Below are 14,994 nucleotides of genomic sequence, written 5' to 3'. Positions count from 1 at the left end.
CTCAGGAGTGGTTTTGTCTTGATTGTTCACTGGACACTCATTTCTGTCTTTTCTCCTTTTTTCAATGTGGCCCAAGAGGGTAACAGGCTTCCCTGATGGCTCAGATGGTAAAGAATCTGCCTGCAGTACAAGAGACCTGGGTTTGATCCCCAAGTCAGGAAGATCCCCTAGAGAAGGGAATGGCAACCCACTCCAGTATTCTTGCCTACAGAATTCCTTGGACAGAGGAGCCTGGTGGGCTACAGTCCATGGGGTCGCAAAGAGTCAGACACAACTGAAGGGACTAACACACACACACTCATACACACACACACACACACTCATACACACACACACACACACTCATACACACACACACACTCATACACACACACACACTCATACACACACACACTCATACACACACACACACACTCATACACACACACACACTCATACACACACACACACACACACACACACACACACACACACACATCTTTTACATACAGGCTTCCCAGGCAGTGGTGCCATTGGTAAAGAATCCTCTTGCCAATGCAGGAGACACAAGAAACCCAGTTTTGATCTCTGGGTTGGGAAGATCGAATGGAGAAGGAAACAGCAACCCAGTGTTCTTGAAGGGAAATCCCATGGACAGAGGACCTGGAGGGCTACCGTCCATGGGGTCGCACAGAGTTGGACACGACGGAGCAACTAACACTTTCCAGAGGGTAACAGAAGCTGCCTGCTATCCACAGAGACCACCGCACTGGCAGCTGACCCAATTCCACCACTTACTGTCTCCCTCAGTCGCTTACATCCTCTTTTGCAGACAAGGCAGGTGGACTTGCTCTTCTCCATTCATTCCTGAAACACCTTTCTCAACAACTCACACATCCCCAAATCCCTTATCCTCAGGTCAGGAAAATCATCACTTTCCTCCTGGGATTCACACTGACCCAGCCATCAGCTAAAGCCCAACAACCAATAACTGCTGCTGATCCTCACCCATCACCCCGTTTATTTCCTGCACAGCACTCTCCATGATCTGAAAACACCTCTTGATCCACTTACTTCTGCACCATCTACTCTTTTACTAGAATGTCAGCTCCAGGGTGGCGGAGATCTTCCCTAACCATTGCGCAGTATCATCCTTGATGCTTGGAAACCATGTTTTGCGTGGACAGATGAAAGATTGGATGATTGGATTTACACACATGTAAATGTGTGTAAATCATGTGTAAATCATGATTTACACCGTGTAAAAAGCATGGACAGTCACTGCCTCCTCTGGCTTATAAATACATTCCTCCTCTCGCTTCTCAGGTTCAAATGCATTCACTCATTCATCCATTGCACATTTTATTTTAGTTGGACAACTACTATGTCTCAGACTTTCTTCTAGGCATGGTAGGTAGAAGAGAACAGAAATGGAGGCATCTCTGCCACCATCTTGCATGCAGTCTAACAGGTCAGGACAAGCCGAGCAAAACTCCTTCTAAACCATCTGATGCTTAACAAATGTTATGAGTAAAACTAACATGATATTTACTTTAACAAATATTAAAAGTAACTTAACAAGAGAGCACTCAGAAGTAGGGTCCCGGGCAATAACAGAACATCATCATCTTTTGCCCTTTTCCAGCCGAGATCCATCAGTCAGGGCCACAGTATGCCAGGAAGAGCAGAAACAGCAATGAAACCTTTTTTTCCCCAAGCTGTTCCAGGAACCAGAAAGTTTTAACCACAGAAGCACTTTCCCAAGCCTATAACAGGCTCGAGAATGGAACTGAGGGTCCTTTGGAAAAACCCTTCTCTAGGAGTTTCTTCCTACAGGAGGTCTGCTTGTTGCCCCCAGCTCGCCTGCACTCAGCGTGGTTGAAGGGCCGAAGCAAAGGCCCTCCTGAGCTATTGTGTCTGAGAGCTCACCCCACCTGACGCAGCCCCTCTGGACTGGGCCAGGCCAGGCCAGCCACATCAGGTAGACAGTCCCAGAGGAAACGCCCAGCTCTGCCAAGTTCTCGTGGGGCAGCGCACAGGGAAGAGGATAACTTTACTGATGAATGGAATTTTCTTTGCCTTTCTTCAATGAATTAAACAGCACACTGGGACACCTCTCCCCGTCCATCAAAAAGGTCTCTACAGAAGGGGCGATTACGCCCACACTTTGTCATCTCTGCTCATTCACAGGACAACCTCCTCTGCGTGTCGCGCCGACGAACCAACCTGATTTTGTTTACAAGGCAGCAATTTCTCTTCCAGAAGACTATTATTTGCCTGACAAACGACACTGTTTTCATCCGGCCAAATATGAATAAACAAGCATTACGTTTTCTCTTGGGGGCAGAGAGCCTGGTTAAATGAATCAGAAAACCCTAAAAAAAATATTGTCTACCCTCCGTCCATCAGTTACTGGACAATTACTCAAGGGCCGGCTGCAAGGAAAACAGATGGCGTGAGTGTTAATAGGATGGGCTTTCTGGACTCGGGTAAAGGCAGAAGCCGCCGGGTGTCTGTTCTGACACGGGGAACCGCCACGACATGGCAGACAGAGCTGCCGAACGGCGCAGGACTCGGGTCTCTGGACTGACGGATGCTTACGGTTTTCAGGAGTGAATGCTGGATGAAATATTCTCCAGGCTGACATGGCCCAAGGAACCCTGTAGTGCTTCCCCACCCTGCTTTACCACAGATCCCTAAAAAAGGAGGAAAACAGAGGGTGAGCCTCGGCCCACCTGAGATATGGGTCTTTTACATGGCAGACAAGAGCCCAGTACTTCATGTCTTTCCCCCTTCATTGGAAAAATCGGAGAAACTAGGAAAATTGGTTAATTAGCCAGTTTATGACACGCGATCTCTCTACAAAGAGACACGAGGTCCTCGGTTCTATCAGAGAGCCACCCAGGCTTGGGCAGAAGCTCATTCCAGCCACTTAAATTCCTTAAACAATTCAGACATGAAGATAATCTATCCTAATTCTTTTCTGCATTATTGACACTATTGACTCCCCCCGATCCACAGCACGATCTAATAAATCAACACAGGATTAAGCCGAGAAGAAAGAAGGTGATAAAATGCCATTTGGTCCTCTATAAATCATCAGACGAAGCAGCACAAGGTAAGTAACTAGAATGAGAATTGAACTTCTCTGCACACCATCATTGTTACAGCCTCCCTAGCGTGTCCCAAATTTATAACCGCGGCAGGTGCACGGGGGTGAGCGCCCCCCACCCCCCACCCCGTCCCCACTGCCTTGGTGTAAGAGCCATCTTCCTGGCGACTCGGAGCTGAGATCCGCTTTCTAATTAAAGACAGAAAGGGTTGATATGCAGGTTTCAGTTCAATCGCTTTCGATCTGAAGGTGTCCATGGTGAGCAATGACTTCATTTACCAGGAATTACCCTTTGTACAAACCACTTCACTATTTAAAACAAACCACATGGATCATCATTAAGTGGGGAAAAATGACCGATCGGATATTGACAGTGGCACCGTCCACTTCAGGGGACCCCCCGCCCCCTCCCTTTTAATGTAGAATTTAAGCATTTGACTTGTTTTCACATTGAAGCTGATAAAAAGGTTCTCAGTGAAAAGGATCTGACAGATGAGAAGCTTTCTTAGAACACGACTGGGTGACACTGATGGGGGTTTAGGAAGTGGGGAAAATGAAGTTAATATGCTACTGGTCCTCTCCCAGAGAGTTAGTACTGAGTGTAAAACAGCTCTAGGGGAAGTGTGGCATGCAGTGTGAGTCAGGCAACAGCCCTTGTCCATTCTGTCCATACGCTTACCATACCTAACCATGCAATGCTCTTTGGCGCACACCCTGTGACTTTAGGATAGACATCAAGCATCTCTTGGTGGTTTTTTTTTTTTTTTTTGGTTGTTGTTATGACGAATGTGTGTGTGTGTGTGTGTGTGGTTGTTTTCTATTTCTCTGTGAAAAACACTACCTATTCTCTTTTGACCCGGCTTGTAGTAAGCCCCTGAAAATTCTGAATCTGTATTCAGAATTTTCCCTCCAAGTCAGACTGTTGAAATGGCTACCTGCTTTGGAAAGCTGGGCAGATTCTGTACTGGGGAGGTGTGAGTTTGAAGTTCACTTGGGAGAAGTAGATTCACCATCAACGAAAACACCAGATAAAGATGCTGCAGTGTGTCAAGAATGGAGGCTGAAACAGAAACTTGCCCTAGAGGGCAAGACCAAACCCAGAACTGTTACAAAGCTCGCCTGTCCCTTCCACCTTAAAAATGGTCCAGGGCCCCAAGATCGCCGCTCCACCCTAGAGGAATACAGATGTGGGTACATCTGTATGTGATGACATCATTGGCCTCGAGATCTAGATGCCAAAGGACCACTTAACCAAGATCCCAACCGTAGTAACATCTCTAATGTGAAAAGAGAGGAGAAAAAGGAAAAAAGAAACAAATTGTAACTGTAGGAAAATACCCACCTAAAGCAGAGTCACTGGGGAATAGCAATTAATGAAATGGAATAAGTCAAATAATTTCGACACCAAAGTTGCCTCTTCTTTGGCCTGAATAAACAAGTTTGTTTTCTTTTTTGTTTTTTTGTGGCAAAATGGTTATGTCGTTTTCACTTGGTCATTCAGGCTAAACAGGATGCTGAGGTATCCAGATTGATTTTTGCTTTTATGAGTTGTCTTAGGAACAAATCTGGGAGGGTTTAGGAAGAGAGGTGAGATGTCAAGGCTAAGGCAAAGAAAACGGATGACGAAGTCATTTTCCTTCAATACTGGATGAGAAATAAGCACCATCAGAAGCTTCATTCCAGGAAAATGTATTTTAAGGAGGACTCAGGGGCCCCTAATTAGAGTGTGTGCCTTTAGAAAACAGAATGATAATGCTTCTAAAATAAGAGTCGTGTTTTAATTGTGTTCTTATGTAACTGGTGATCTGAATGATCAAGACTCCTGAAATATGTTTATTTCTAAATAATAATAAAAGAAAAATGTCTCCAATGAAAGTGTCATTTATCATCAATATGGCCCCATCCAGCCATCTGATCAGCTTTGAAAATACAGATTTAGCCCTCCGGTCATCAAAATTAAATAGAGATACAGTGATAGTTATAGATTAATAGCAGATAGAAAACACTGTAGAGTCGTACAATAGGAGATGTATAGATGGTGACAGTAAGTGGTTCGTGGAGACTGACGTGAACTCTTTCACACCCTTCATCAGCCAACTGTCCGGACTGCTAAATAAAAGCAATGACAGGAGACGTGTCCACAGACTATCACGCCAGCTGTGGTGAGGAGAGGTGACCTGAAGATAAAGCTCTCCCACCCTGAGAGGGAGCCTTTAGCGAGGTGGAATGTATGGCTGGAAAACCTGGTTCTCAACCTGACAGGCAAAAATACATGTCTGCCTGACCATACTTCAGGCATGAAATGAAACTCAGGAAAAATGCACACACACAGACACACACACAGATACACACACCGCATTCCAATGCATGTCGGCATCACCTTATCAGGGCTTTCATAGAAAGCATTATAAGCCCTGTCAGAGATTGGCAAGAGGGTGCCTTCCACGGTGCGTGTCAAAGCCCACCTTCATCTACTGCCATATGGAACCACAATGCTGATTTGGTCACTTCTAAACATGTGTGATGGCTGCCAAGATCCCCCTTGAACCACCCTTTTCTAGAGCAGGAATGTTTCTCCCCCTCCTCCATAGACACTGCCTGACTGATGTTAAAAACCCCTGCCTTCCTCCTAGATAACTTGTCCTTTTCAAGGCAAGAATAACCTCTCATTCAAAGTCACTGTCTTCTTTCCTAAGTTGTGCCCCCCAAAGCAAAGCCATTTAACAATCAGAAGGAAGAAACATGATTTTATTCTTAAAAACAAAAAAGAAACATGCATAAAGAAACCGTGAGCACACTGAACACTTTGTAGTATTTTACTTGCTAGGTAATGCTTCTCAAATTGATTAATAAACAACAGGAAAGAAGTGAGTACGGTAGGCAAAAGATCAGCTCATATTAATAATTTGATTAAATTCAGCTGAGGTTTAGCATTTGTAGAAAGCTCCTTAGGAGACTCTTCTGGTGGGTAACTGGTATAAAACACACACACCCAACACACACACACACACACACTCACAGCAAAGGCACAGAAATGGTAGAAGCAGATGAATCACATCATATGTTACCAATAACCTCTTGGGAAATGTTTCCTGGCACAACTTACTTAATGACAAACGGGATAAAACACTATTTAAAAGGATAAACCAGTTTGGCCCTAAGATAGTAAAACAACGAGAAAAATAAAAAAAGGTTGTTCTCCAAAAGACATGAAAGAGAAAACGCGCCCAAGAAATATTTTTTTCTGGAGGCAACCAACTTGATGACAAATTACCCAGATGTTCAAAGCAGAATCTTGACATTTTATGAATACGCAGGGTCTTTGGAGCACGAGGCCCCTTGGAACACTTACAAAGGAAGTTTAGTCAACCACAACCACACACATTTAACACATGAGACTCTTGAAGGGAGTCAGTGGAAAAACAGATTAAAAGACTCCAAGCAGGTTAACTCTTCCTAGAGCAGGATCCGTGATCCTAGGAAGGGAAAAGGATTTCTTCAACTCTGCCAGTTCACATCCACAAGCCCTGTCCAGTGAGACAGAGCTGGGCTAGTCACCCCACAAGGCAATACTGAGCCTGTTTCCCAAACCTTGGAACCAAGTTAAGCGGTCACCCTACTAGTGAAAAAAGGGGGGGAAAAGAAGGTCAGAGGGAAACACCCAGAGAAAGACAAGAGAGTGAAAGATTCTGAAATAGACACAGAATGGAAAATAAAACGCAGAACTCATCAACAAGACCGTTAAGGGAGCGTGGGGGGCGGGGGGAGCCTTTTTCCATGCCAACAAAGACTGCATCCTAAACCACTAGCCTTCATCACAGCATCCCCTGTGAGTTTACACGCAGGTTCCGGGGGCTGACACGCTCCAGAAAGCCGAAGGCTTGGGTCCCCAGCGGGCGGAACATAGCACAACCCAGACAAACTTAAGGAAACAAAAATACTCAGCACCTACCCACCGACATATATGTTTTTTGCACTCCTTATTAAAGCGGCTGAATGAAAACTCCAGACACCCAAATGCCTCCGCAAAGACCCAAACTCTTAGCATCAAAGAGGTCTTAGGCTCATATCGCCACTGGACGCACGGACACGAGAAAGAATGCGAGTGATTAAAAAAAAAAAAAAATGCAGTTTGCAATTTTAAACTCCCGATACCCAGGTTCAGAATCAGGCGTTCAAAGTACCCAGAAAGCAGCAAACACAGCCAGGCGCGGGGTGTCCGGGCTCCACGGAGAACTAGGGGCTCCGATTCCCACCCCTCCGGTCCACACGCAAGCATTCCCCGTTCCCCAAACCCATCCAAGGTACCAGAGCGCTTCCCAACGACTCGGGTACCCAGGCCGCCGCCGCCGCCGCCGAGCCCCAGGGAAGCAGCCACCGAGGGAAGAAACGCGCGCCTTACCTGCTGTAAGTACATAAAAGTCAAGGCACACGAGAGCTGGGGACACATGCCCACGTTGGGGAGCGCCACGCAGGTGGCCCCCGTCAGAGGATGCTGCATACTGGCGCCCGCCGAGCACGAGTGGGCACGCTCGCATGCAATCGCCGCTGCTCTTTGCCTGGCCGCTACAAATTTTTTTTTTTTTTTTTTAATTTTGCTGATTATCTAAGTCAAAACCCGGCGCCTGTCTCCCTTCTCTCTCTCTCTCTCTCTCTCCCTCTCTCTCCCTCCCCCCCGCCGCACCCCGCGCGTCGGTCCGTCCCTCCTCCCTTGCGTTCCTTCCCGTAGGTTGTGCTAGATCCCGGCGGCGTTCATCTCTTGCCTCCAACTAAGACACTTGAGAGGGCCGGGCAACTATTTTGTTCCTTTCGTGGCTGTGGCTGGTTTTTTTTTTTTCCCTTTCTGGTTGTTGGGCCTGCTTTCTGAGGCCCCGCAAAGTGGAGGGTGTCTCCTGGCCCCCCGCCCCCGCGAAGATGGGAAAACCAGCAAAGGCAACTTCTATTGAAGGTAGAGGGGGCGGAGGCCCTCCGGGAGATGCTGAGTAGTGGCGGGGGGCCGTGGGGGTGGGGGGGAGAATGGAGCTAAGGGCGACAGAGAGGGAGGGGAGAGAGAGAAAAAGAGAGAGAGGGCGAGATTTCGACTCACACCGAGGCTCAAGCCGCTGATGCTGAAGCCGCGTCTCCTCATTTGTCAAATGGATCCAGGGGCAGGGTTGTTTTTTTTTTTTTTTTTTCCCCTCCCCTTTGCTTTTTTTTTTTTCTTTCTTAACGACTCACCAAAATTCAAATTGTGTCTGCTAAAAATCTCCGCGGGGCGGGCGAGGAAGCGATCGAGCGCCCCACACCGCCAGCATCCAGGCAGGCTGGACAATTCGTGCGATGGGAGCTGGGACCCAGAGTCTAGATGTGGGGTGGCGGCGGGGTGTTTGCCGGCTCGGTTGGCAAATAAACACAGAAATGGGATTCCCCCTCGTGGGAGTGCTGGGAGGACGCCTAGGGGCTGGGGGGCGGGAGGGGGCGGCCAGGGGGAGCTGGGGGCTGTTGCGGGCGCTCGAGGCAGGGAGGTTGGTGGGGGTCCCCGCACCCCGGGCAGGGCGGCCCAGGTGGCGCTGCACCCCCCGGGCCTTCGGGGCGCCGCTTTTTGCTCTGCGCCTCCCCTTGGCTGAGCCAGCAGCGGGGCGCACACCACCCAGCCCGAGACTGGGATGGGAGAAACCGCCCTGAATGGGGCTGGGGGCTGGCGTGGAAATCAAGCCCCTCTTCGAAGACCACCTCCAGCCCTACGGCCAATTCAAGGGGGCTTATCTCTCTCTAGGATCCCCGCTCTTTTCAAATTAATAAACGCGCAGGGTGGGCAAGTCCGGATTTGATCAGCGATGACTCTGGGCTGCAGCCCCGAATAACCCCCGATCAGGGGTTATTTATTTTATTTTCCTGCCTGGCCAGCCCTCCTCGGGCCAGCATTAGCATTCCACTCTTGCAAAGGGGCTCCCCCCCTCCCCTCTATTTTATGAAGTAATAATTATTCATTAGTAGATTTCGTTAGTCTTTATGCAATAAAATAGGATGTGATCTGCAAATCAAAAGAAAATATTAAGACTCTAAGGAGTCCTTGGTCCCCCATGCGGTGGGGGCGGGGTGGGGTGGAGAGGAGGGGAAGCACGTTCTGGGCGGCAGGAAAACGATCAGAAATAGTAGTCCTATTTTGTGATATAGATTTGGACCCAGCAATTGGGATTTTCTTTTTCAGAGCAAGAGGCTGTCTGAACAGTATCTCTTTTGATTGCTGGGTTCCTTGCAAGAAGCCTTGCAGGGGTAGTGGGTGCCATCGCCCTGAAGGACAGGGCAGGGGACTCGCCACCAGGGGCAACCCCACTGACCTTTCTGGGAGGCTCATGGGGATGTTCGGCCAAATGACAGTTTCCCAGGCATCAGCTTCACGAGGCACAACTCACTCTGCAGGCTAATCAAAATGCTTTCTGAAGAAAAGGCAATTAATTACGCCACAGCTCCATTTTTTGTTGTTGTTCTGTTGAGACACCATCAGTAACCAAGTCTTCACTCGGCCAAACACTAGGCCCTAACCTGGCTGTTTTCTTTCTATCCCTCACCTTGCAAAACCAGTTTCTCCAACACCCTGGGACTCTCACATTCCCCCTCAGTTTAAAGGGGGCACCCTAGGATGCTAAACCCTAAACAGAAGTTTGTCTGAAGGATTAAGGGAGAAGAGACTGGTATCTTACACTGTTTTGGGGGGAGTGGGGGCGGGGGGTGGGGTGGTGTAGTGATTGAAAAATCCTTGCTATACTTTGTCTCAGTTCATCAGACAAGGTCTGATTTACCAATAAACTGATTCAATTTTTTTTAACTGTCTTTTCTTACTCTCTGCCTGTCTTGTTTTTTTTTTTTTTTTGGTAAAATTTTGCAATTCTCAAAATCAGAGGGAAAACCATCCCACAAAACACAATCTGGAATGAAAAGTCAAAGATTCTGCCTATCCCATCCTTCCCATCGCCTTCCCATTCTCTCCTTTTGCCTTAAGCAATCTGCTGTACTGACAGGGGTTGGTCCTGCCTGTCTTTTTTTTTTTTTAATCCCTTGCTGGCACTGGAAAAACCTGCAAAGGCCCCAAGAAGAGGACAGAATTTCCCCCTCAGCTCATTTTCATAAGAAACACGATAAATAATACATGGCACTTTAATAAGACCTTATCTGAATGGTTTAATGAAAAACAAATACATTATGTAAGGAACCAATAACTGCTCTCAGCTGCACTGAGCCAACACTGGTTTGCCCGTCCATTTTTCTCCGGAAAGTTGAAAACTCTCCGTGGTGATTGGATTCCTACAGACCCTTTTTGCAATAATGGCTCCCAGTTTCCCCCTTAGACTTAGGTCTCGCAGCCGGGGGAACTGGAAGCCGGCAAAGGGAAACCGTAGAATCCAGACCATATAAACGCGTCTCAAGATGATCCGGGGCCAGGCTGCATTCCCTGGATAACCAAGTCAGAACGTTCCTGCGCAAGTGCATGCAAACAAATTCATGCAAACCTGACTACGCACACAGCCAAGTACACAGCCCATCAACACAGATACAAGACAGGGCAGGAAAGATTTTGCAGTGACCGAGAAACACACACAGCATCGGGTGACCCCAAATCAAACGGTAACTCCCCAGCTGCAACTATGGCTCAGTGGAAAAAAACTCTGCTAGCCTTTTAAGCAGTGTCTGGGGATGCTGAATTTGAATTCCATCTCAACAGAGACTGAGAGAGAGCCACATCAATGCTACTAGCTCCCAAATGATTCTTCTATTATACATGAATAAATGGGAGACGCGGGGGAAAGAAAATACTCTTCTCTCTCCCTACAAAGAATGTCCGGGCACTCAGTGTCACTTGGGTGTATATTCTGAGTTACATTCAAGGGCCGCCCTCCTGCTTTCTCAACTACAAGGAGCCGTCATGGAATGCTTACCCCGTAGGAAGCAGAGAGTGTGCAGGAAGATAATGAATAATGCCGTCTTCAGATGGAACTTGACCCACACAACAGTGCTGGAACTTTTTCCTTCGCTCAAATTTGCCATCTCTTCAGAATAAAAAAAGAAACATTTTTTTTTTCTTTACTCTCTTTCATAATCCCTTATTCTAACTTTCTAAGACTGTCAAAAAGCAGGTATTCAGCTAAAGAAAGATTTTCTATGGAGGTTGCCCTGCCTCAAAGCAAAAAAAAAAAAAAAAAAACTTCAGTTAGACAGAAGGAAGGCCTTCTTGATCTTAAATGCAATTTTCTGTTCGAAGGCTAGGCATAAAGTGACTGAGAAGTATTTTATTCTCACTTCCAAATTTTGATACAGCAACAACAATCTTCAGGAGAGTGAGAGTGAAGTCTCTGTAGGGAACTGGTTGTTGCTATCTCTATCACAAGCAGGTTAAGTCACCTACTTGTGCAAACATTTGAACGCTATTTAGTGGGCGTTGGTTACACTCAGGCACTGATCTAGTCCCTAAGGCTGCATCAGTGGGAGAAAGCAAAGATCCCTGACATCGCATGGTTTACATTCTGGTGGGAGTGTCATCAAGCACAGAACAAAGATTAGAGTATGTCGATTGTACAGAATACAGAAGGTGACGAGTGCTGTGCAAAAAAATAAAAGAACAGGATCACAGCATCAGGGACACCAAAGATAAGGAAGTTTGGGCAGGTGGCAGTAAATACTGTATAAATTGGTGCTCACTCTGCAAATGCAGTTTCAGCTTGACAGGTACACACTGCTATGTTTAAAATGGATAACTGACAAGGACCTCCTGTACAGCACAGGGGACTCTGCTCAATATTCTGTAACAACCCAAAAGGGAAAAGCATTTGAAAAAGAACAGATACATGTATAACTGAATCACTTTGCTGTGCACTTGAAACTAACAGAACATTGTTAATCAAGTATGCTCCGATGTACAATACGAAGTTAAAAAGAAAAAAAGAAAAACCTTGCATCCTCACCCTTTCCACTCTGATTGCCAAGCCCCAAGTTTGCTAAAATATCAGTTCTGGAGTTCTCATGGGTCAGTCCACCGAGAGTGGCGGTGGGAGAGTTTGACCCTATCAATGCATAAACATGGGGAAGATTCCCACCTGCAGTGTTGTCCATTTGAAGTGCAGGGTTTAATACAGTGTCTGATATATTGTAGGGACTCAGAAAATACTGCATTAGGGGATAGGTGGATGGATGTATGGGTAGACTGATGGATGGATGGATGAATGAATGACCACAACAGCAATTTGGAGCAAATGACCTCTAGCTATCTCTTTCTTTTCAAGAAACACACAGATTCTAAGTTTTATTTACTTTTTAGCTCTCTCTATATTAAGCTGGCTTCTTGGCCTCTAGAATGAGGTCTCAGCCCCTGATGGTCCCTCGGGGCTACCCTGGTGAAGCCCTACTCCCCAGACAGCTCTTTTGGAAAAGTGTCCCCACTCCGTGGTGCAGAGTTGGAGAACCAGGGTTCAGCAGGGCTCAGATGATGAGCACGGCGTTCTTTCAGAGTAAAGGGCTGTGTCTCAGACAGACTGGATTCCAACCATTCAGACACAATTGCTCTGCATGTAATGACAGGATTGAGGCTGGAGATCAGAGTCCACTTCTGAGTCAAGGACCCTCGAACTCCACGAGCTTCCCTGCCTGGGTATGCGGTGTCAACGAGTTCAAGTTGAAAAGAGCAGAAACACAAGTGCAAGGATGCTCAGTTCATAACTAGCTCGCATCACACAAGCTCTTTTCAAAATTATACTGGCTGTTTAGAAGAGTTAACTATGATCCTTTGTCCATAAGATGGGCATCAATTAATCAATAAAATCAGCTAGTTTAAAATAAAAAGCCTACTACCTAGAAATGATATCTCTGTGGAGAAATGGGGCATCTTCAGCACAGGTGATGAGAGTTAAAATTGGTACAGTACCAGAGATGACAGGCAGCATTCACTCTCAACATTTCAAATATACTTATCCTTCAACCTAATTATTCGAGCTGTATGTATGGGTCCTGTAAGACATTCCTGAGATGGGCACAGAGATACACATACTGGGATCATTTTTCCAGCGTTGCTTGTAAAAGCAAATGAACAGAATCAATGTAAGCGCGGTTTAGTAGAGTGTGACACACACATACAAAAAAGCTGTTAGAACGAGGGACATCTATGTGTCTCTCCTTGGAAAGATTTCTAAGAAAGATCTTTAAGAAGTTTCACGGTATAGATGATGAATTTCACAAATGAAGGGTCTTCCCTGGTGGTCCAGTGGTGAGGAATGCGCCTTCCAAGGCAGGGGACACAAGTTCAATCCCTGGCTAGGGAACTAAGATCCACACTGTTGGTTTTGTTCAGTCACTCAGTCGTGCCCAGCTCGTTGTGATCACATGGATGCTATCACGCCAGGCTTCCCTGTCCATCAGCATGCTTCAGAGCAGCTAAGCTGTCGCTCTGCAACTACAGAGCCCCAGAACCACAGCTAGAGAGACTGTGCACTGCAGTGAAAGATCCCGCATGAAAGTAAACTTTAAGTCATCAAACCTAAGAAATTCGGAAGTCCAAGTTCATTTTCCTGGCACAACACATCTCATTACAAGTACCTCGAAAACATTAAGTAGGTAGGTAGATAGATGTTGATATACTGATATATATGTATACCTCAGATGAAAAAGAAAACCAAACTCAAAGTCATTTTAATCACGATCATGAATATAATGATCATTTTAAAGACAAATAGTAATTTTGTAGGTGATCATTTCTGTCCAGTGAATACTGCAAACCAATGTGGACTTAAACAGCTTTAAGGTCTTTGTATTTATTCAGAAAGACGAGATGGATACCAACTATTTATTAAGTAAAGTCACCAAAAATGATAATAAGGCAGAGATTTTCATGTTAAAAAAAAAAGAGAAGAAAGATCCCGCATGATGCAACTGAGACCTGACATAGTCAAATAATAAATAAATGTGCTAAGATGTTTCAGTCGTGTCCAACTCTGTGCGACCCCATGGACTGTACCCGCCAGGCTCCTCTGCCCGTGGGATTCTCCAGGCAAGAATACTGGAGTGGGTTGCCATTCTCTTCTCCAAATTAATAAATAAATATTTTTTAAACTTTCATATGTGAAAACCAAAGTAACCAGATAGCAACAAAAACCCCACCATCTCCTCATGCACATGTGTGTGTGTATGTGTGCGCAGTGCACAGACAGACGTGCACACAGGCATCTGTGGATGTCTGGCTATAAATACACATGTATATACACACGTGAAATGCATACAAAAGGATCTGAAAAGGCACAAGGGGTAAATTCAGTTACAGCTAGAGTAATGAGGTGGAAAAGGGAGGTTGGGGGCTTCCAAATTTTACTCTCTCTGTATGTTTCTGTTTGAATTTTCACAACATTGGATTTGTGCAGGACTTCTATAATAAAATGAAAAAATAAATTCTACTGGAACACTGCTGGCTCAATGGGTAAAGAATCTGCCTGCAATGCAGGAGACATGGGAAGATGCAGGTCAGATCCCTGGGTCAGGAAGATTCCCTGGAGGAAGAAAATGGCCACCCCTCCAGTACCTTGCCTGGAAAATCCCATGGGCAGAGCCTGACGGGCTACAGTCCAAAGGGGCACAAAAAGTCGGACGTGACTGAGCGACTACACTCGCGTGGTACAACAACTAACACTACTTCTATTATCTTTGTTGTCACTGTGAAGAACTCGGGTTACACGTTCCTAAGGAATACTTTTCTAAATGGTGGTAAATTTCCCTGGCTAGGCCACAAAAACCTGCTTAAACACACTACCAACCAAGAATAGTCTAGATAAATAGGCTAAGTTGCTTCAGTCATGTCTGACTCTTTGCAAGACTACGGACTGTAGCTCACCAGGCTCCTGTATCCATGAGATTCTCCAGGCAAGAATACTGGATTGGGTCACCTA

General features: G+C 46.1%; 1 protein-coding gene across 13 annotated transcripts in view; it reads right to left on the bottom strand.

Annotated features, from left to right (window-relative positions):
- Window positions 1–14,994, bottom strand: part of RBFOX1 (RNA binding fox-1 homolog 1) — a 2,433,924-nt gene that overhangs the window by 433,917 nt on the left and 1,985,013 nt on the right. The window contains exon 1 of one of the 13 annotated variants that reach the window (XM_059881317.1): window positions 7,494–7,754. The exons of 9 other annotated variants lie outside the window; for them this stretch is intronic. In XM_059881317.1, coding sequence (XP_059737300.1) covers window positions 7,494–7,592 — 99 coding nt within the window. In that variant the 5' untranslated portion in view covers window positions 7,593–7,754. Of the gene's footprint in view, window positions 1–7,493; window positions 7,755–14,994 lie in introns of those variants that run through there. 3 more of the 13 variants (XM_059881321.1, XM_024984902.2, XM_059881322.1) reach the window with 3 other exon arrangements.

This window comes from Bos taurus, chromosome 25, assembly GCF_002263795.3.
Source record: "Bos taurus isolate L1 Dominette 01449 registration number 42190680 breed Hereford chromosome 25, ARS-UCD2.0, whole genome shotgun sequence".
In the NCBI taxonomy this organism is placed as follows: domain Eukaryota; kingdom Metazoa; phylum Chordata; class Mammalia; order Artiodactyla; family Bovidae; genus Bos; species Bos taurus.
The sequence above is the reverse complement of the archived record's forward strand: the minus strand, read 5'-3'. Positions and strand labels throughout refer to the sequence as shown.